We start from the raw sequence: 22,690 nt of genomic DNA, 5'->3' as shown, positions 1-22,690 counted from the left end.
CAAGCAAAACAAGAATAAGAGCAGAACTAAGGAGGTGTAAAGATAAAAAGAGGCAAAAGGTTTAAATCTATATGAAAAAGTAAAAATGGGTTGAAGCAGAAAAATATTACAACTGTGTAAAATGATTCAGCTGTGTAAAATGAAATAAAAATAAATTACAACATTGATATGACTTTTAAAAATCGCTTTGTTAAAGGTACTTGTGTAAATACAAGAGGTCCAGTTTCAGGAGCAGCACTTGAATGCAGCACGGAGGGAGAGAAAGAGAGAAAGAGGGAGAGAGCTGACTGACATAGGGGGAAGGGGAGGTTCACTGAGCGATAGATGGATAAATAAATAGATAGATAAATAGATGGAATAGATACAGAGACTGGACTGAGCGGAGGAATAAAAGCTGGAGACAGAGAAAAGAAAAGAGGGAGAGAAAAGAGGAGAGAGAGACAGAGAGAGAGATAGAGCGAGAGAGATAGAGAGAGAGAGAGGAGGGCTGAGGGTCTGGTCTGGAGACAACAGAGGGAAACACAAGAGGAACCTCCACAAGGTGAGGGTGTTGATGGTCCTTCTGTGTGTCTGTGTGTGTGTGTGTCTGTGTGTCTTTGTGTGTGTGTGTCTTTGTGTCTTTGTGTGTGTGTGTGTGTGTGTTTATGTGTGTGTGTGTGTGTGTGTGTGTGTGTGTGTGTGTGTGTGTGTCTGTGTCTTAGTGTGTGTGTGTGTTTACTCTCCATCAGCCTTCACGTGTTTCTCAGGCTTTCCCATGTGGATCACTGATATGTGAATGAAGGTTTGCATGTGACCAACAACAACACAACATCACACTGGGACAGAGGGTGTGTGTGGTTGTGCAGCATCTTACACACTGTGTGGGTTCAAATCCTCATTGGACAAGGGGGATGTGTGAGTCTGAAGTGAAGTCACATTCAGTTTTTCTCAAATAAATCTCGTGGTCATGCAGACGTACTTCTAATGTTTGGTGGACAGAATTCTGCTTGTTGAGATTAAACTGAAAATCCTCAATTTGGGATTAGAACAGCAACGATCGGTGGATCAACAGGCAACTATTTTCTCAATCGATTCATTCCTGCAAGTTAAACTAGAATATATGTGTTTTTTGACTTTTGTTTGTTCATCTGACTGTTGTTCACTGGATTACATATAAACTGCAGGATGAGTCGAGCAGGGACCAGACTTGTTCTACTTTGTGCTGAAGTGCACGTGTTTCTCAGGCTTTTTGTTTCCATGTGACTGAGCTGCATATTAATGACAGATAGAGTAGGAGGATGCAGGTGGTCTTGGACCGTCTTCTAGACCGTGTGGGCTCATTAAATGCTCAATAATTGTTGTAAATAAAAGAGGGAGGCTGATCAGTGTGAATACAGCTCAGTGTCTGGTGACCTCAGTGAGCGGTGGGTTGACAGGACAGGCCCACAGCCCGGTCACGCTTCGCTGCAGGACAGCACAGGATCTGTGTTATGGCTCCGAGGCTCTGAGGAGGAGCAGCCGAGCCAAACAGATTCAGTCAAGGTCAGGGTCACGCACCGTAGTTTGAGTGAACACAGACTTGAGGGATAACGTGTGTTTAAACCCAGTCAGAAGACAGAGGGACACTCGAGACTCGTTTGAGTAACAGGTTGCTTTAAAGATTGACTTCTGTTAGTGAAACAGATGCACTGATTAGGAAGAGGACCTTGTTTGTGGGCAGGGGGGCTGTCGCTGGCTCTTGATGATGTTGGTTTGATGCAAGAGACCACAGACAGTTGCAAAGAGACCAGAGAGAGATGCAAAGAGACCACAGAGAGATGCAAAGAGACCACAGACAGTTGCAAAGAGACCAGAGAGAGATACAAAGGGACCACAGACAGATGCAAAGAGACCACAGAGAGATGCAAAGAGACCACAAACAGATGCAAAGAGACCAGAGAGAGATGCAAAGAGACCACAGAGAGATGCAAAGAGACCACAAACAGATGCAAAGAGACCAGAGAGAGATGCGAATGGACCACAGACAGATGCAAAGAGACCAGAGAGAGATGCAAAGAGACCACAGAGAGATGCAAAGAGACCACAGACAGATGCAAAGAGACCACAGAGAGATGCAAAAAGACCACATACAGATGCAAAGAGACCACAGACAGATGCAAAAAGACCACAGAGAGATGCAAAGAGACCACAGACAGATGCAAAGAGACCACAGAGAGATGCAAAAAGACCACAAACAGATGCAAAGAGACCAGAGAGAGATGCGAATGGACCACAGACAGATGCAAAGAGACCAGAGAGAGATGCAAAGAGACCACAGAGAGATGCAAAGAGACCACAGACAGATGCAAAGAGACCACAGAGAGATGCAAAAAGACCACATACAGATGCAAAGAGACCACAGACAGATGCAAAAAGACCACAGAGAGATGCAAAGAGACCACAGACAGATGCAAAGAGACCACAGAGAGATGCAAAAAGACCACAAACAGATGCAAAGAGACCAGAGAGAGATGCAAAGGGACCACATACAGATGCAAAGAGACCAGAGAGAGATGCAAAGAGACCAGAGAGAGAGATTCAAAGAGACCACATACAGATGCAAAGAGACCAGAGACAGATGCAAAGAGACCACATACAGATGCAAAGAGACCAGAGAGAGATGCAAAGAGACCAGAGAGAGAGATTCAAAGAGACCACAGACAGATGCAAAGAGACCACAGAGAGATGCAAAGGGACCACATACAGATGCAAAGAGACCAGAGAGAGATGCAAAGAGACCAGAGAGAGAGATTCAAAGAGACCACATACAGATGCAAAGAGACCAGAGACAGATGCAAAGAGACCACATACAGATGCAAAGAGACCAGAGAGAGATGCAAAGAGACCAGAGAGAGAGATTCAAAGAGACCACAGACAGATGCAAAGAGACCACAGAGAGATGCAGAAAGACCAGAGAAATGCAAAAAAGACAGCAGAGGCAACACACTACCTTGACAGAGATGCTATATGACTCACAAGAAGATGAAAACAACTACATGGATGAAACATGACAAAACAGAGACATTAAAACTCTATAAAGAGATGAAACACAAAGTCAAAGAGACGTTATATGACAGTGAAGAAACACAAAACTACATGAATGTGGAGCATAATACAAAAATAGCTGTAAAGAAACGACATGAAGACGTGTCTCTTTCAGTCCGGGTGTCTTCCTCTTGTCGAGTGGGCGGGTGTTTGTTTGTTTTTCCCCTCAGCATCCCGTTGTCTCGTAATCCATCGCCCAGCCGTGTCCCCTCGTCCTCCCTGTGGCTCGGTGCATTTACTCCGACCCCTGTGGGCTCAGTGGGAGTTCACATCAGTCAAAGTTTGGCTGTGGACCAGACACAATGGCTCTTTATCAGCCAACATGTCGACGTCCTCCTCTGACCCTAGAACCTATTTGGCTGCTGAGAATCCTGTGGAGAGACGTCGGGTTTTTGCTGCGTTCGTCTGATAGTTTGATCAAAACAGAAACTGCTGGATTACAGATTAGCATGAAACTTGGATCAGGGGGGATTTTACTGCGAATCTGGATCTGGGGGTCGATCCAAGTTTTGTTAACACCGCAACGTTTTTATCCGGAGTAAAAACCTGGATGTAGTGAATTTAAATGTGGCCTCATAAGGGGACAGTCGGGGGAATGTTGAGCAAAACAAGGCTTTTAAAGACCAAATCATCCAATTTGAAATGCAGCCGTTCTGTAGTTTGTAATTCTCACAGGGAAGAGAAAGCATTTGATATTTGGATTGAGGGACATAAATCTTTTGTGGAGTTGCTACAGGATTAGATTGTAATTCTGCGGCAAAATGTACAGCAGGCAACTTTTTTTTTTTCATGAGGATATTGGAATGAAATCTGTCATATCCAAACATGTCAGATCAGCCATGTGGGTGGCATCACTCACACACACACACACACACACACACACACACACACACACACACACACACGCACACAGAGTGGTGGGCAGATGGCGTCAGCAGCGTGATGGCGACCTCACCCCTCTCCGTCTCCCCCTCGGGACCCGTCCAACAGCAAATGAGTCTGGTAAACAGGTGCAGTGTGTGTGTGTGTGTGTGTGTGTGTGTGTGTGTGTGTGTGTGTGTGTGTGTGTGTGTGTGTGTGTGTGTGTGTGTGTGTGTGTGTGTGTGTGTGTGTGTGTGTGTGTGTGTGTGTGTGTGTGTGTGTGTGTGTGTGTAGCGTGTGTAGTGTGGACAGCGACATAAGGTACGTGTATAAGGTCCCGTGCTTGTCTGTAGCTGAATAATTTGTCACAATCCTCAGGTGTTGGGAGGATAAACGACGAAGAGGCAGAGCGACGTCATGGACATTCACGTTCTCACACACAGCCTCTCTGGGAAATTTTGGGGAAATGTCCGAGCTTCAGTGAATGTCTGACAAATCTAAAAACAGAGGACATATCTTCCCCCCGACAGTTAGAAAGTTTAACTACCTTAATTCATTTAATGATATAGAGAAAAAATCTGCTAATCAACACTTTAGAGAAGCTGGCACCTTCACATATTTAAATTTCTTTATAGATTACTTAACACGATAAATCTGTTATTAAAATGGTTCCTAATTGATTTTCTACAAACCATCTAATCATTTATTTGCTTCGGGGCTTCATGGAGTTCTTCATCTTGTTAAAAAATGTCAGTCTGTTCATTTATAGAGGCGACGCTGAAAAGACCTGAGCTCGTTCTTCAGCTCCTCTGCGTCCTCGCTGCTCTTCAGTCTCTCTTCTAATCCACCAGCTCTTTCTTATCGGCACCATTGTGTTCACTGAAATCCTCTGTGATGCACACAGCCGCGAGACAGGCCGTCTTAAATCAAGGGAGCCGCATAATACCACCATATGGCCGGTGGGAACCTCAAGTATTTAGACCAAAGAGTCGCTGAGTGAGAGAGGGAGGAGAGGGAGGGGGGGCCCAGAAGGATGTTTAATCTGCGCTCAGCCTCTTGTGATTAGAGAGAGTGAGTCGGATGGAGGGCAAGAGGAGATGGAGGGAAAGGTCAGGAACTTGGATAGTGTGCAGAGAAGGGCGCGCCGGAGGATGGTTTGCCCCAGGAAGGCTTGTTCTCCGAGTGTGGTCATGTGAGGCTGCAAAACTAAAACAGATTTCCCTTTGAACACTTAGAAAATGAAGTATACCCCCTCCCCAACATATATAGAGGCAATATGTCAATTCATTTTTATAGTAGAGATGTTCAGATTTTGCCTATGTTTGTATGTTACTGACTCAGATTTGAAACGCAAATACACACAGAGATAAAACAATGAACTTCTTTCATCATCTCGTTTGACAGTCAACAGGAAAAGAACACAAATGCTAAATGCAAAATCGTAAATGACTTCTTCTTTGCTGCTTTAAAAACAGGGATGTTACAGTGCAGCGGCTGTTTTGGAGCAAGCGACAGAGTAGAAGTGAATTCCGGGAAAAGAAATGTGCAGTTTTATCTGGATCAAACTAATCTACTCTAAAGACATGATATGGGATTTGTAGGTAGATTTGCGTTTTCGCTGATGCCCGACCCGGCATTTGTTTTGACCATTTAAACTTATTTTTTAAAGTAATTTTAAAGTAGCTTTCCTTTGCTGTTAATCTGTTTCTCCACTAAGGTTCACGGTCGTTCCACTGACAGAGAAACACACATGTGTAGATATTAGCCGCTCGGCAGAGTGTGTGTGTCTGATAATGTGCAGAATGGATTTTTTTTTACATCCTGATGACGGAGCAGCATTAGACGGAATCAATCTGGGGGAATTATGATCAATGCCCGACTGAGGGTCGCTCACAGGGAGAGGTCAAAGGTCATGCCACGCTCCAGCAGTGACAAGATGTGTGATTACAAACCACTGGTGGTGCTGGTGTCTCTTTCAAGGTTTTTTGAACATGTGGACCATGAGCTGTTCAGTCTCGCCGCCATTACCAAAAACTGGTTTGTCACTGAAGCACAATGAATCCTGGGATGAGTTTGTTCCTCAGGGATGGAAGGACGCATTTGTTGGCTGCATTTGAGCACAGGCTTCTAAATGGGACCTTATCACACCTTTGTCTTCAAATGCAACTTCTTAGGGCTCCTGATTGTACACACAGCTATAGATTGTAGGTAAAGATGGACGACATGATAATTGACATCATGGATGTTTTGTCATTTTAACAGGCAGCCTGAGCTCTTTCTGGCTGCAACCACGGAGACGATGGGCTTTTGATCGGATTTTGAAATTGGATTATATTGATATGATTTTATTGTTGTCCAGAGTTGATTGAGGAGCTTTCCTCGGTGAAGCTTTGCAGTGACGGTCTAGATGCAGGCATCACCGAGGTAAAAACACAGCCCCCCCCCCCGACTGTTCCGTTTAACTAATGCTGGAGTGTTCTGGACCTTTGACTGGATTTGATTTAATCGTGGATTTCAAACAACCTTAATCCGGCTCTGCTCCGTGTACCTCGATAGAGTTAATGCTGTTTTGCTGGTGAAATTGGATGTGATGAATAACTGCTCTCATGAATGCCCCTCAGCCTGCGCATGAGTGTGCACGATCAAGCCCACACATGCACACACACACACACACACACACAAGCTGCTGTAAGTTCAACTGGCATCTTATCGCTGCGACCCTCCCACAGACGTGTGCTGGTGCTGGGGTCTCGGCCCCTCGAGCCACCTACACAGCCACTCGTTCCAGTCACTGGTTCAAGGTTAGAGCAGGTATTCAGCAAGCGGGCATGTGCATCTGTTAATTAAGAATGCGGATGATGATCTAACCAGTGCACCCAGCCACTTTCTACTGGCAGACGTGCAGGAAAACCCACAGTAGCTGGACAGTTATGACACCAGATTCTGCGTTTGCTTTTAAATTCTTGTTCAGACTCATAATGATGTAATACTGTGAGTTAATGTAAATGATGTGAAGCCACATGCTTCAATATGACACAACAACAGGGCGATAATGAAATGCATCATCAGCGAGACTCTTGAGTTGTACACAAAAGGAAGGCATTACTACCGCTGTGACGTTGCCATGGTGACAGCCAATCTGGAGGATGCTATAGGAGGAAAGTGGTCGGTCTCCGTCTCCTCTCGTCTGACTGCCGCTCGCTATGAAGGGAAATTAACACCGCGAGACTCAGTAATGAGAGCAGCTATTAATTATTCTATCAGCGCAGTAATGGGTTGATTCATCACTGTCAGGTTGTGGCTGGTCAGATGCTCTTTTTGAAAATGTATTTACATTTTATATTAATTTGGAAGGAGGCGTGGTTAAAGGAGATGAATGATGTTTTTCCTCACCTCTAGTTTGTCATAGAGGTTTTTTCTTTTTATAAGCATCAACTAGAGATCAGATATTTGCTTCTATCGTGTTTCCACTTTGTATAATTTTTAGAATATGTGAGAAATATGTGTCTCAGATTTAATCCCGCAGTTGATTGCAAATGAAACTCTTGTTCTTTGTAAAACAAAACATATTCCTGAGAGTAAAATCTGAATTCCAAGCCTCTTCCCAAATGTGGATGTATTTTTTTCTATCCCCAGTTGTGCTGGTGATTTTCCTCGGAGGCCAAAGAGAAGAGAAGAGAGTTAAAGAGGCCTCGCCTGCTTTGTTTCCCCCCCCCCCCTCTCCTGTTCTCCCCCCTCTGCACCCTCCTCTGAATGATTGAAGCCATGCCCATCGTGTCTACAGGCACAGGTACAGCTCAACATACTCTCAAACTACTTCTTCATTCTCTCTGATGCTTTATGCTCACTTATTAATCATGCACATGCTATAATATCAAACAAACATCACTGGAGTTTAGATACTATTTCAAGAATGTTCCTATTCCTGTTCCTAAATGGTGTAATAACCGAAACCTGAGCTAAAATAATGTTAAAGAAGCTTTTTGTGAGTTTACGGGACAAAAATATTATCTCATAACCTTATAATTTGCGATAACTGATTTCGTTTTATCGCCCTGCTTTATTCGGCTGTGACTCGATGCCTCTTTTTTATTACTGCATTTGTAATAACAGAAAAGCTTCTTGTCAGTATCGAGTGCAGCCCCCCTTTTTTTAGTCCTTGAACACAACACACGACTCCTGGTTTCTGTGATTGACTGCAGGGCTGCATGAGACCCTGGCCCTGCTCACCTCTCAGCTCCACCCGGGCGCCAAACACAGAGATGACCTCCACTTCCTCAAAGACGTCTTCAGTGAGAAGAGCCTCGGTTACCTCATGACGGTAAAGCCGATAAACTCTATCGGAGGAAATGGGACTTTTGACATATGTGGTGTTTGTGATTTCTTGTGCAACAAAGAAACTAGAGCAGCAACAGAACATTGTACCTGAACTTAAAAAAGTTGATATAGAGTAACTAAACAATAATAAACATAAATGTTACTTGATGTGCACTTAATAAGGATAAAACTGGATGTTGCTGATGTTTGTCGCTCCGTCACAGATCCATGAAAAACTGAAGCTGTACGCCAAACAGAACCCCACTCCAGTGCTGCACAGCGCCTCCTGTCTGGCAGAGGACGTAGGTGCAATCTGAACCAAATCTGAATATTAAATACTATTGTGATTACATACTAATACACATTTATAAAGTAACTCATTATGAGATGTGGGACTTTGTTTTAAAATGTCAGTGATTTTCCTCCTCGTCAGCTGGCTGAGGAGCTGCAGAACGGCCCCCTGGAGGAGGACGAGCGGGAGCTGCTTCTCCTGCTGAGCACGCCTCACCTCAAGGTACCGGCAGTTTCTATTTCAGCCCCGACTCTCTTTCCCTCTGGGACTCGATATCTTTAATGCCATCCCCTCTCAAACCCGTTACCCTGAGTTACATAACAGTAGCACCGGATCTGTCTGAGCCTACTGCCCCAACACGTCCTAACTGCCTTTGTTTGTTGCTTTTCTTTGGTTTATCGTTTTTTTTCTCTCTTTCTTCATGAGCATCGTCATTCAGGCTTTTTTTTTTTAATCTTTGCATTGTGACTGGATTGTTCGTGCAGGCTGTGCTGTCAGCTCACGACACGGTGGCCCAGAAGAACTTTGACCCGGTGCTGCCGCCGCTGCCGGAGGATCTGGATGACGACCTGGACGAGGAGTCGGTGAAGATCGTCCGGCTGGTGAAGAACAAGGAGCCTCTGGTGAGAGTCTCTTTTATGAGACCTTTTATAGATTTGTGGGGTCAGAGACTTAACAGCAACAAACATAAATAATGAGGGATTTAACCACACAATTATCAGCACAAACATAGACGAGTATCAAAATCTCCACTCGCACAAGAGATTGTGTATTTACTCTTAGCAGGATATGACTTTTCCAGCCCCCTTTCTCTGGCCTGTCCGAGGATTGTGTCGGCGCAGTGGACTGAAGATTAGATCTGTGTTTGGAAATCTGATTTCTCGTATTTTCTCCCAGGGAGCGACGATTCGGAGAGACGACGCGACGGGCGCCGTGATCGTGGCCAGAATCATGAGGGGGGGAGCAGCCGACCGCAGCGGTGAGACCTTCAACGCCGTCAAACATCACAACTCAAGCGTCAGACGTGTTCTTCCTTTGTTGTCTCTGAATAAGAATGTGAAAAAGAGCCTGACTGCAGCAGCAAAGTGCCGTGAGAAAATAATCTGACACCTGCTGTACGTGTGAAACTCTTTGTCACCCCTGATAACCTGACAGAGAAGTGGGGGGGGATTAGGTTGTTCAACCACATGAACTGTCAAAAGAGATCAAATCCCTGAGATTAGAACTAGGAGATTGCATATTTTGAGATTACAAACAAGAGTTGCTCCTGCTTGCTGCCATGGAGATGCTATTGATTTCATACCAACTGAATATTTGTCCTTTTTTGTGCAGATCTAAGCCTTTAACTTTAAAAATAACTGTGTCGTGTGTGTGTTTCCAGGTCTGGTGCACGTCGGGGACGAGCTGCGCGAGGTCAACGGGAACCTGATCACCCACAAGAGGCCGGATGAAATAAGTCAGATTCTGGTAAAAGATCAAAATGCACTTTTCCACGTAGAGTCGTGCTAGTTCAGACTCTGATGATTCCTGTGGTTGACGGAGCTGCTGTGATGTTTTTCACCAGTCGCAGTCACAAGGCTCCATCACGCTCAAAATCATCCCAGCTGTTGCAGAGGAAGACGAACTGAGGGAAAGCAGGGTGAGGACTTAGTGACTCGATTTACTCAAGCTGGTTTGTTTCAGAAAGTTACTCCTCCAAAAAAAACTGGGAAAATGTCAGATTTTTGTGACCACGATATCTCAAGAACGACTAAAGGGATTTTGTTCTAATTATGTACAAATGTTCACTTAGACTCAGAAGAGTCATTTCGTCTTTCTATGGGAACTCAATAGCTTTTCTTCAATGATAGATGATGCCGCTTTACCTCTTTTTGTTATTCAAAAATGCCCTTTAAAATAGGTAATTTGGCTGGGTTAATCACATGTACTACAGCCAGCCACCAGGGGGCAATTAAGATGATTTGGCTTCACTTTTGAGGAGCTGTCATGGTGTTTAAAAGTAAAAAAAAATTCCCACTACTCCTGCAGGTCTACCTCCGGGCTCTGTTTGACTACACTCCCTTCGAGGACAGGGCCACACCGTGTCAAGAGGCAGGACTTCCTTTTCAGAGGGGAGACATTCTTCAGGTGGTGAGCCACGAGGACGCCACCTGGTGGCAGGCCAAGAGAGTGGGTGACTGTAACCTGCGTGCCGCCCTCATCCCCTCCTCACAGTTCCAGGAGAGGTAGCCTTCATCGAATCATCCGTCAGATAACTAACTTCTCACCTTTTATCAGATCATTAATTAATCTTTTTCTTTTCTTCTTCTCAGGCGTCTCAGATACAGAATGAAAATGGGTTCCTTTCCGTCTCCTGTGTCCCTGAAACCGTCGACATGTGAGCCTTGCTTTACCCCTTTAATCACGGGAAACTCCTCTAACCGTATATGTAGGAGAAGCTCAGATCCACAGATACAGCTCGTGATGCAGGTCAAATCTAATCTGAGTAAGGAGACACAGAAAGAGAGATTATGTAGGAGAACAGGGGATCTGAGGTTTATCTAAAATAAAACAACCCTAATCCATCGTTTCTATCCTTAATCCAATTTTTTTTTAAATAAAATGAAACAAAGTGGTCTGAAAAACGACGGACGGTGGTCACGTCCAAGTTCTTTTCTTGTGTCTCTAACTTTCACAAACTAAAGCTCATCTCAAGTGAATGCAAAACATTCCTGTAGTGCAATGGCCTTTATTTTGTATAGACTCTTTAATTAACATATAAGTAACCTTCGATAACTTTGTAAGAGATTTTAATGTACAGAAGAAAATCAGATGTCACATTTGGAACATTTTATAATCAAAATTGAGACTGTGTACTTCATAAACATGATAACTCAGAACAGTGTCTGTAATGTTCTGTAACACGGTGACTCTGTGTGTTATCCCTTGCATCGCTGCCCTCAGATGATCGTACTGAGAGAGGTACGTGAACGAGACATCTCTTGTCCGACCACTTCACTGTTCTCAGACATGTAAAAGGACATTTCTCTGCTGTTTTCTCACACATGGGCTCACTTGGACATTTTCAGGATGTTTGACAAGGTGGCTGCTGGGAAGGTTTCCCTGAATATATCAGTAATAAATTAGTCATAAACCTGCGTTCTCATGTAAGGCCGCTACATAAATTATTAGGAAAATGTTCTTGAGCTCAGTGCATGTGTGAAAGCAGCTGAAGACATCTTCCCCCCCCCCCGACAGTACAAAAAATCTGCAAATCGTCACATTAGAGAAACTAGAGCCGTCAAACATTTAACTTTTTAGGAAATTCTGGAAAATGTCCAAAGTTCAGTTCCTGTCTGAAAGTAGCTCGTGTTTTTGTGGATGATTTTCCCAAACTCATTGATTCTTGTGAACTTTATGTTGTCCGCTGTACTTTTCCTGTTTTGTTGCCTTCAACATCCCCCCCATCTTGTCTATCTGAGTCCTAACCTGCTGTGTCCTGACATGAAAGTTCCCTCCCTGCTCTAACCCTGTCTTCTCTTCCTGCTTGCCGTCCCACAGAAGACTGTGGCAGTGAGGGTTCCCTGAATGGAAAGGACACAGGTGAGGAGGCACAATCAGTGAGTTTCTACTGATCACTGCCGCATCGCATCTCTGTGCTAACCCATCCCTTCTTTTAGAAGCTGCAAACCATTACTGAGGTGTTGTTGTTGTCCTTTGCTTTTGGTTTGGCTTTGTTTTTTTGAAAGCCAGGGGTCAAAAGAAACCTCCACCATGAAAAGAGAGTTTGTTCACCACAGCTGATCTGAACCACTGGCCTCCTCTAGTTCCAATCTCAGCAGTTTGTTAATCATCAGGCTTAAAGTGACTGGAAACCGCTCCCACAGCCAGTTTGACCTTTACCTCATCTTTGCATCATTTTTTCAATCGTGCAGATTTAATCTGATGCACAGAAGCTTCACTTCAGATGCGTTTTTTTTAGAATATTGTTCAGTTCAGTTTGTCTGTACTGCAAATGGCTGCGTTCGTTGGCAGGTCCAGGATCAGGGGCCATAAAGAGGCTCCAGAGGGGTTATATGTCCAACATCCAGGCACAGTTACTTATTCAGTAAGGTGCACAGTTAAGTCATTCCTTATTCAATGTAAGTGCTACAGCTTTGAGCAAAGCCGTGGTTGTATACCTCCACCAAACAGTAAATCATTTATCAGCTGTATTTAATACAACTTCATACATTTTAAAACACACCTGCAAAAACAGAAACACGCTGCAAATTGTGAAAACAACAGAAATGTTTCCAGGGGACCCAAAAAGGTGTTGAACCTGGCTGTAGTTCAATGCTTTGTGAAGTTCCTCGAGACTTCAATAACTTCACAAAGTTGTTTACTTAATTTGCAGTGCGTTGATCTCTCTGGGCCACCGTCCTTTTATCACCATGAAGCTCAACAGACACTTGTGGCAGCGACTTTTCATTCACAACGCTAAAAACCACCGAGCTGCTCCCAGTGTCATCTCATTTATCTCATTGTGCTCCACGCGCTCTTCCTCACGCTCCGTGCTCAAGCTGCTTGGCTTGTGTTTGGTGACGAGTCAGATGCAGCATGCATGGCTTCACGTCGTCTTTACAGAGGCTGGTTGAATAAATGGTCTAATGATAAAAGCTGTAGTCTCTCCCAAGAGTAAGGCCGCCCCTGCCTTCTGTGGCCAGGCTTTCTCATGGGATTTTTACTCAGGTACTCTTACTGATTTTTTTCTGGTGGTGTTCAGTTGATGTGTTGTGTTAGCTATGGCTCAGGATTTGAATTTTGAATTAGGGAGTGCGACATGTTTCTCGAATTATGTTTCTCAAAGTAAAGTTGTCTTAGTGTCGGTGTGACCTTTCAGACGAGCGTGTGTCCAGATGTCTGTCCGTCTTACCTCTGTGCGTGTGTGACCACAGCCAGTCTGCGGAGGAGCCTCCGTCGCCGGAGAGAGCGTCACGGATCCGCGAGTGAAGCTCACACTCCAGATGCCATTCACACCGATTTCCTGATTTATGAAGAAGTGACACAATACCTGCCCCGCCCCGGTGACAGGCCGCGCCTTATAGTACTGATAGGTGGGTCTGCTGATGTGGGGTCCAGTGATATGTTGTTAATGTGGCTGTAGGTATATTCCTGGCACGTGACCACACTATACAAGTCTCTCCTGTTACTTGTCTGCTCACAGGTTCTCTGGGAGCTCGGCTCTCCGAACTCAAACAGAAGGTGATAGCTGAGAACCCTCGACGCTACGGTTTGGCCGTGCCCCGTGAGTATAGATGCACGGATCTGAAATCATCGCGATTCACACGTTACTTAATCATGTGAACTCAAACACACACATGTTGAGTAATCCTCTTCCCCCCCCCCCCCACGCTGTCCTTCTGCCGGCTGTGTTCCAACACGAGACACCACTCGAGCCAGGAAGAGTCACGAGAGAGAAGGAGTGGAGTACCACTTCAATTCGAAAGCAGCGTTCGAGGCCGACATCCAGAACGGCAAGTAAGTGTCAGACACTGAATTTTTTTTTTAAAAGTTTGTTTTTATATTTAACAATTGAGCCGCTCAAGAAGAAACTGATTAACTGAAGCCCTCCAGGATATGTAATTATTTGTTACCATATTGCTTTCTATTTTCTTTCTTTCTCATTCATGTTTTCTCTAGATTTATTGAATACGGGGAGTACAAAGATAACTTGTACGGCACCAGTTTGGAATCCATCCATAGAGTTTTGGATCAAAACAAAGTCGGTCTGGTGGACGTGCAACCAGAGGTCAGTCCCAACGCTCTACTTTCACACAGCCGCAGTTTTTACGACTTGTTTCTTTGGAGTGTTTTTTTTAAGTGTCTCATCCCCTCATTCGTCAGGATCATAGCTTGTCTCATAAACTGCGTTTACAGCAACTCATAGTATCTCTATATTAAAAGAATGTCAGACAGTCATTGTGAAATGTTATTGGCTTTTCTTCCGCACCTCTGGTTTGAATCAGACTGAAAATAAAGATGGACGGACATGACAGCTCCTCAAAAGTGAAGCCAAACCATAAAGCAGGCTTCCTGAATGTTAGCAGATGGGATATGTATCAAACTAAAAAGTAAAAGTAAAGGCCAGTGCTGCTTCCTATGATGGCTACAGCGCAGACTCTGCCTCCAGATTTGCATTTGGAGGCGGAGTCTCTCAATATGGCTTCATTTCTAGATAGTGGGAGGAAGTGGAGACGTGTTGTCCATGTTTATGTTATCTATGGTTTGAATGCACAGCCAATGTTTAAAGGTTTTGTTAACTATGGTTTTACAAGCCAAAGTAAACTGAAAACAAAACTTTTAAACTTGACAGAAGATGTTGCATCTCATATTCTAAAATCAATGGGTGTTTTTTTCCTCCCAGGCACTGAAGACTCTCCGTGCTGCTGACTTCAAACCTTACGTCATCTTTGTTCGACCTCGCGTCCACGACAGTCAAAGGAAACCGCTCGGCTCCTGTTCCTCCCTCAGCTTGGGCGTCACGGTGAGTCACATAAAAACACTGCTCACAGAACACTTGGTAACCTTGACTGCAGCCTTGCATGAAAGAATATGCTGATCATTTTAAAAGCTACTCTGAATCTACGTCTTTCTCCTCTTGCGGAGTAGGACGATAAACAGGAAATCAAGCAGTCGGCGGAGGAGATGGAAGAGAGCTACGGCCATTGGATGGACTATGTTTTGGTGAAAGAGGACCCGGTCAGTGCCTTAGCAGAGCTCCAGGTCGTACTGGAGCGGGTGCAGATGGAGCCTCAGTGGGTGCCTGTGTCCTGGGTCAGGAGCTAGTCTGCTCAGCTACGGCCGGCTGCTTCGTTTCAAACCGTGAAACACTGCGAGGGCGGAAAACTGCCTGAGGAGTCTCCAAGTGCTGCAGCGATCCAGCGTTAGCTGCCATAACCATTCCACAGATACAGGTTAATGAGCTGACTCAAAACTGAACATCAGCGATCACTGAAAGCTGTTTTCTTTCAATAGTATGAACATCTTGTGGTTCTGATTAGGTTGATCACTGCAGGTACAGTGCAGGTAAACATACAGTATATCTATGTTGTTCAGTGGAAGTAGAACAGCTCCGACAGGCAGGAAGCACATGCATGCAGGACAAAGTTCCTAAAGCAAGAATCTGCTGTTGTGTGTTCAAGACCAAAAACGTCTATTGTAGCAGCTATAATGTGAAGTGCCATATTGAACTGTGCTGTTGCCTGATGTGACTGAATTAAACAAGAAGTGTGTTGAACCTGTTTTCTGTTCGCAACTCTACTTGGAGGAAACTGAGGGGAAAAAACTCATACATTCAGGATAATTTGGGGAAACCATTTATTTTAGAATGACTCAACAATTACAAACCATAAACGAAAAGAAGGAAAATATACATGTGTTGTTGCGTCGTGTGCAAGAACTACAGAAGGCCCTTTACTTCCACAGCTTCTTGATCGACATGTTCTTCTCACTGTCTTTCTGCATCACCTGGGGACGAGGAGGGAGAGCAGGGTCAATAGGCAGGTAGAGGTAGAAAGGTTTGTGTGAGAAAAAGGATAAAATAATTTAAATAAGTAGGTGCAGGATTAGTCTTTCTATTCAGGAAAGGAGAGGTTATTCTACTAACCTTTGCCACAGCCATCTCAAAGTCCTCCTGGGTGACGTGAACTCTCCTCTCTCTCAGAGCGTACATACCGGCCTCTGTGCAAACACCCTGAAGAACAAACAAGAAGGAAGTTAAATTGTGTACGACCTCATTTCACACCAGACTGACACCGTTCACTGCAGCGACTCACCTTAACCTCAGCACCAGAGGCTCCAGGCATCAGTTCTGCGATCTTCCTCAGGTTAATGCCACGGGTCAGGTTCATCTTCCTCGAGTGGATCTTCAGGATATCCAGACGGGCCTGAATGGTGCAACATTTAAAATTACTCAGACACAAAACCTCCCACTGCACGTTTAAATGTGTGAAAATTCCTGTGCAAGGGTCTACCTCTTCATTTGGAGGGGGGAACTCGATCTTCCTGTCGATTCTGCCTGGTCTGAGCAGAGCCGAGTCCAGGATGTCAATACGGTTGGTGGCCATAATGACCTGCAGGAACAGGGGGGGGTGCATTTTAGTCAAATCAAGACAAAACCAAACCAATAAAGTTATTGGCGTACTTAAATGGTCAAGATGTATAAACAAACAGTCGATTGAGAAAGAATCCGTTTTTTCCTCCTCCTTTAAGCCTTTATAAGCTGTACATAAATATTTAATAAGTTTTATAGCCAAGCAGAAATAAGTGTGTACTAGCTTAATAAAGAGGCTGCACACTCTGAAACTACGTTTAGGTATATATTTTTAATATAAAAAAACATTTAATGAAATACATCCAAGTGTAGTGTGACAATTATCAGATATATGAATGCTCCAGAAACAGTGTTTTGATACCTTAATGTTCTTAGTTGCCTCAAAGCCATCCAGCTGATTAAGAAGCTCTAACATTGTCCTCTGCACCTCGCTGTCACCACCTGATCCGCCCTCCAGACGAGACGAGCCGATGGAGTCGATCTCGTCCATGAAGATGATGGAGGGAGCGTGCTCTCTGGCCATGACGAACAGCTCACGCACCATACGGGCACCTGGGGCAGAGAGGGAGGAATTAAGGACAGACGACCAGAGGCTTTTGATAAGATCTAATCAAAATAATGGGTGTGAGATTGATTAGTGTAAGACAGAGGGGTGCACCTTCTCCGATGAACTTCTGGACCAGCTCAGAGCCGGACACCCTGATGAAGGTACAGTCGGTGTGGTGGGCCACGGCTCTGGCCAGCAGGGTCTTCCCAGTACCTGGGGGGCCGTACAACAGCACACCCTACAAACAAAAGACAGAAATCAGAACCTTCTTTATTCTGAGAGATGCAGACAACATAAGACTACAGCTACTGTTTTTCTTTTGTTAAATTAAAAACATCCCTCTTTTCTTGAAGAATCAGTACATTAAAAATAAAAGTGTGCTTGTGTGCGATCAGCTCTCTGGTCGGTCACCCACCTTGGGCTGAGCAATGCCTAAAGCCTCAAACAGCTCCGGGTGCTTGACAGGCAGCTCAATAACTTCCTTGATCTCCTTGATCTGCTTATCAAGGCCACCAATCATTTCGTAGGTGGAGTCCGGCACCTTCTCCACCATCATGAGGGACACCAGAGGGTCCACCTTGTTGGGCAGGATCTTGTGCAGGGTGTAGCTGTCGTTACGCAGAGCCACGCGGCAATTGGGAGTCACCTGGTGAGGAAGTGAAAAAGGATACGATGAAGTAGTTGAACTCGTAAATCCCAAACATGAAATTAATCTTGCAATCACAGTTACAACAACTATAATACTTACATCATTGATGTCAATGTTCTTGTCCACATCCACAACGAATTTTCCTTCTGGATGCACCTGAAAATCGTGAAGATACATTTTAAAGGAAACTGTCAACTGTCATTAAATAGAAATTCGGCTTCGAATACAAATAAAAATACAACATACCTTGACAAGCACTTTCTTTTTGTCCATGACGCGAACGACTTCACCTACGTAGGATCCCTGCTCCTGCAGCAGCTGCAGCTCCTCCCGAAGGAGACGTACTGTGAAGAAAGGAGACAAACTTGAGTACATTCTACCCATAATAACACATTTCAGTACAGCTTCATTAAACAGAAAATACATTTTCAAATACATTGATGTTACAGTTATGGACTGCAGCATACCTTTGGCATTGAGCTCATTCCTCTGTGCCTGCAGACGTCTGAGATTCTGGCTTTTATCATTGACTGTCAGCTGGTGAGAAAACAAAGGTTCAGGATTTGCAGGAAACCAGACGTTGAGCAATCTTAGAGGTTTAAAATGTGCACATATAGTTTATCTCACCTGTAACTCTTCTATCTTTGACAGGTAGTATTGCCGGAGACCTGAGCCGCCTCTACTGTCGCCCATCTCCATCTGTTAGAGAGACAAACCATCAAACTTAAAACACAGGCATCAAGACTTCTACATGACAGATTTATTCTATTGACACTTCATTTGCAATTAATACACTGATTTAGGGATAATTACCACTGTGTTATTTTCTTCAATAGCATAAAAATACAAATCAATATATAATAAGTTACATTGTGTAAACACAGTCAGGAGCTATAGGTTTAACACCACAGCATCCACTTAGGAGCAAGAACCTTTAAAGTGACATTTATATTAGAGTAGATTAGATTAGATTCAACTTTATTGTCATTGCACAGTACGAGTACATATGCAACGAAATGCAGTTTAGCGTCTAACCAGAAGTGCAAAAAAAAGGTAGTAAAGTGCAGAGTATTGTGCAAATGAATGCAGAGTAATTGTGCTTATTAAAGTGAAGATGTGAAAATGTTTGTGCATATTAAAGTGAAAATGTAATAAATAGGATCTGTACAGTAGAATGGAATAAAACAGTATTAACAGGAATTAACAGGAATTGAAAGATATAAGGACGATTAATACACTATGAGCAGGCTAAAAATATAAATATATATAAATATGAATACACTATAGGCAGGATAATACAGTATATATAAAAAAAAAAGTAACCGTCAGTTATCGTGATAATTGTCAATATCGACCGTATTGAAAATTCTCTAATCAGATGTAATTACATTATTGAAAAACTGTCAGACTTCATTAACAACACAAACATAACAAAGCTCAACTGTTGACACAATAAAGATTCTAACTGGCCGCAAAGTCCTGTTGTTCTGAACAATAGCACAACACTAATATCACCCAGCTAGGTTACTTGCTAACTAACGCTAGTTGACGTTAGCTCGCCTACGCTAACTGCCACTGTCATTAACGAATTAACGCATTTAACGAGATTATACTAAGTTGTTGTTTTTTGTGTATCCGTTGTGTATTATCAACTTGAACAAACAGTGGCGGCTGCGGCGGACACACAACTGCCAGTCATTCAGAAGAGCTAGCACGGGCTAACTAGCCGGGTTAGCTACAATGAGACAGCAAACCGGCTGATCGCAGCTCGTTCACTGTGGTCGAGTAAACTGAGAGTTTAAAGTTCACAGCGTCGACACTAACGTCCGATTCTAACTGAGTTCTCCCCTCGGCGCCTCGTCGCGACGTTTCCACGACGATGAACCAGTAAAACGAGCCAAACGGCGAAGAAAAAGCACCTACATGGTCGATCCCGTCCACCTCCATCTTGAATTCTCTGCATCCGCTTGACAACTGGAGCATCCGGCTAAGTGTCACCATAGAGATATATAAGGCTAGATGTCTCGGCCAATGGAGTCGAACGTAACCACATAGCGGCCATCTTGCTGCAGGCGGCTCGCTCACCCATAACATTGTGTTGAAGTGGTGCGTACTTTTTAAAATAACCATAACTTGCTCAATTTTCAACCGATTTTTCAACTGTTTGGGTTGTTATAAACGTCAGAGATGTAGCTATGACACTGTATACTTATGAATAATTATGTTATTTTTCCAAACAATTTAATGATTTATGCAGTGTCATAACTACATCTCTGACGTTTATAACAAACCAAACAGTTTAAAAATCGGTTGAAAATTGAGCAAGTTATGGTTATTTTAAAAAGTACGCACCACTACAACACAATGTTATGGGTGAGCGAGCCGCCCTCAGCAAGATGGCTGCCATATGGTGACGTTCGACTCCATTGGCCGAGGCATCTAGTCTATGTCCGGCTAGGTGTCACTATGAAGAGGAACTAGATCCCCACACCGCCCCCTGTTGTCCTGGTTTGTCATTACACCTTTCGTCCCACCTGAAGTGTTATGCTCTAAAACCCACGTTTCACTCAGTTTAATGAGAGTTTGTTGAGTTTCAAACACTGTGTACCCTGTACAACACTCCGCTCCATATACACTTACTTCACATCATATGTGATATGTGTTCATATAAACCATATTGATATTATATATCATTTTATACAATAATATTGTCTTTTGCACACTGTCTACATATTCTTACACTCAGGCACGTGCACAGATAGACCCCTAGTGGTGCTCAAGCACCAGCCCTTTTGCCCTTGAGGAGAAATGTGCCCTTCTGCTGGAGCCCAATTTTTTCTTCATTCATCAATATTTAAGAATAAAAATTACTCTCTCTGTCATCAATTCCCCCCCAATGTGTTTTGATATCTGACGGGGCATTTATTTGAGTTCTTGTGAGAATTTCGCCCCGACATGCTCCGCTGGCCCCCCCCCCCCCCCCCCCATCCTCTCCCCTTCCTCCTCATGCAGCTGAGCGCCAAACGCTGCAGCCACTTCTCCTCTGACCCGCAGCATCAGACAAACAGGTAATGACGCTGTGTGTGCAATCCCCCGACGTTGTTTGGTGATACATGAACCACAACATTAGCGCCGCAGAAAACATTACGTCGCAACTGGTCCGACTTTTCCTTAAAAAATAAACTAACAAAAAACTGAAATCCGTGACTTTGCGCTGTTTACTGCCGTTTGTCATGTTTAATGAAGAGAGAGAGGGAGAGAGATACAGGCAGATAGACAGACAGACAGACAGACAGGCAGAGAATTTAAAGGCAGTTATACTATTCTACAAATTAAGTTAACTAGTTTTGTTTAATTTAAAATCGTAATTATTGAAATGAAAGGTAGGTCTTAAGTTGAGCTACATGACAGTCTGGTGAGTTATATTGTGGTATATTATTAGTGTTATGCTGCTTATACTTTCACTCTGCCAGAAAACAGTAAACAAAAATGTGTGTGTACTGTGTTGTCAGCTTTATAGAGATTATGTAAGTCACTCTTGATTATTATGCACAAAATTTATTTATCTCATTTACAAAATTTGCAGCATAATGCCAAGAAAAGACAGACTCCAAAAGCAGAAGGATATGGAACTGCAACAAGCAGCTCAGGGTAGCATCTCTCTTTTATATTGGATCAGGCCATCAACAAGTAAAACAAATGAGGGAGAATGAGTACGTTTTTATTGATTTATTATTATTATTTTTAATTTCATAAACAATTTTGGCGTTGGGTGCCCTTTTTGTTTGGTTTGAGCACCTGCCCCCCAAAATGTCTGTGCACGTGCCTGCTTACACTCATAGTATATTATATTACCTATTGTATAGTCAAATACTTATATTCATACCTCTACTATATATCATATATTGTATCATACTCTCTGTATATTATTTGTATACATAAGTCTATATACACATATTTATACATGTGTACATGTTATAATTATTATTATTATATTGCTATTACTATTATATTTACTGTTGCTGCCATTATTACTATATACTGCTATATATACTGTACTATTTTTATATACTGTCTAACAATAACATTACCATCATATCATCAGTACTATTACCATCATCTTGCCACTGCACCTTATCTACCTATTTTATTTTATTTTATCTTGTGCTTTTGTTTTTTTATTCTTTCTACCTCAATATTTTTTATTCATTCTATTGTATTGTATTTTATTGTATTCAAATATACCGGCTGCTATGACAACTTAATTTCCCTTCGGGGATGAATAAAGTACTCTATCTATCTATCTATCTATCTACTCAAACATTCATCGTGCACGTTAGCAGTGAATTGCTTCTGGTGTTACTGCACAAGCTGAGACTGCAGAGAGTTGAAGGCTGGTTGTTGTCTGAGGTGTGGCAGACGTGTCTCAGCTCCTCTGCAGGTGAGAAGCAGGCGTACCGGTTGAAACTGATGCTCTCTGAGACGCTTGAGCTCCTGAACCTGCACCGACATGCTCACAGCTCTGTGGCTGTGCAGCCTGAGGAGAGGCCTTCGTCTTTAATTATAGTAAAGATGAGATGAGTGTGGTGTATTGATCCCATGCTGGGGAACTCCCCTTGTTACTGTAGCAGAGAGTCAGAATAAGGTAGACAAGAGAACACGTGAAAGTATAAATAGAATAAAACAATAGATAAACAAAAAGCCAATTCATTTGCCTGAATAATAATAATAATAACTAAACATATTCAGGCTTTTTTTATTTTCTATTATTATCTTAGAGAGGGATAAAACATAGGCCGTCCCTGTTAGTCTGACAAATATTAAGTCAAATAAAATGAATCAAAATCAAATGAAAGATTAACGGTTTTTCTAGCTGGCCATGGAACT

General features: G+C 43.3%; 2 protein-coding genes across 2 annotated transcripts; one reads left to right on the top strand and one right to left on the bottom strand.

Moving 5' to 3' along the window:
* Positions 1–7,677: 7,677 nt before the first annotated feature.
* LOC133028047 (MAGUK p55 subfamily member 3-like) lies at positions 7,678–15,340 on the top strand. Its single transcript, XM_061095241.1, has 20 exons — positions 7,678–7,714; positions 8,127–8,245; positions 8,466–8,543; positions 8,675–8,755; positions 9,019–9,156; positions 9,431–9,512; positions 9,915–10,000; positions 10,098–10,172; positions 10,562–10,758; positions 10,846–10,910; positions 11,477–11,482; positions 11,615–11,629; positions 12,074–12,115; positions 13,178–13,243; positions 13,450–13,608; positions 13,719–13,799; positions 13,939–14,032; positions 14,195–14,303; positions 14,919–15,032; positions 15,164–15,340. Exons 1-20 carry the CDS (start codon positions 7,678–7,680, stop codon positions 15,338–15,340), a joined length of 1,821 nt encoding a protein of 606 aa, XP_060951224.1.
* Positions 15,341–15,857: 517 nt separating this feature from the next.
* psmc5 (proteasome 26S subunit, ATPase 5) lies at positions 15,858–19,812 on the bottom strand. The gene is made up of 12 exons (XM_061094578.1): positions 19,727–19,812; positions 18,431–18,502; positions 18,271–18,340; positions 18,050–18,147; positions 17,903–17,959; positions 17,570–17,800; positions 17,266–17,392; positions 16,969–17,159; positions 16,528–16,626; positions 16,330–16,440; positions 16,161–16,247; positions 15,858–16,021 (listed from the first exon to the last, which is right to left on the bottom strand). Exons 1-12 carry the CDS (start codon positions 19,802–19,804, stop codon positions 15,968–15,970), a joined length of 1,275 nt encoding a protein of 424 aa, XP_060950561.1. The 5' UTR covers positions 19,805–19,812; the 3' UTR covers positions 15,858–15,967.
* Between the last annotated feature and the right edge of the window lie 2,878 nt (positions 19,813–22,690).

The sequence above is a fragment of the Limanda limanda genome, chromosome 21 (genome assembly GCF_963576545.1).
Source record: "Limanda limanda chromosome 21, fLimLim1.1, whole genome shotgun sequence".
Classification (NCBI taxonomy): Eukaryota; Metazoa; Chordata; class Actinopteri; order Pleuronectiformes; family Pleuronectidae; genus Limanda; species Limanda limanda.
The sequence above is the reverse complement of the archived record's forward strand: the minus strand, read 5'-3'. Positions and strand labels throughout refer to the sequence as shown.

Coding starts and splice junctions, on each gene's coding strand:
- LOC133028047 (XM_061095241.1), top strand. CDS start 7,678: ATGATTGAAGCCATGCCCATCGTGTCTACAGGCACAG. Junction 7,715..8,126: donor CATCGTGTCTACAGGCACAG/GTACAGCTCAAC, acceptor GATTGACTGCAG/GGCTGCATGAGACCCTGGCC. Junction 13,609..13,718: donor GCGCCTTATAGTACTGATAG/GTGGGTCTGCTG, acceptor GTCTGCTCACAG/GTTCTCTGGGAGCTCGGCTC.
- psmc5 (XM_061094578.1), bottom strand. CDS start 19,804: ATGGTGACACTTAGCCGGATGCTCCAGTTGTCAAGCGGATGCAGAGAA. Junction 18,148..18,270: donor GAATGAGCTCAATGCCAAAG/GTATGCTGCAGT, acceptor CTTTCTTCACAG/TACGTCTCCTTCGGGAGGAG. Junction 17,801..17,902: donor AGAACATTGACATCAATGAT/GTAAGTATTATA, acceptor CTTCCTCACCAG/GTGACTCCCAATTGCCGCGT.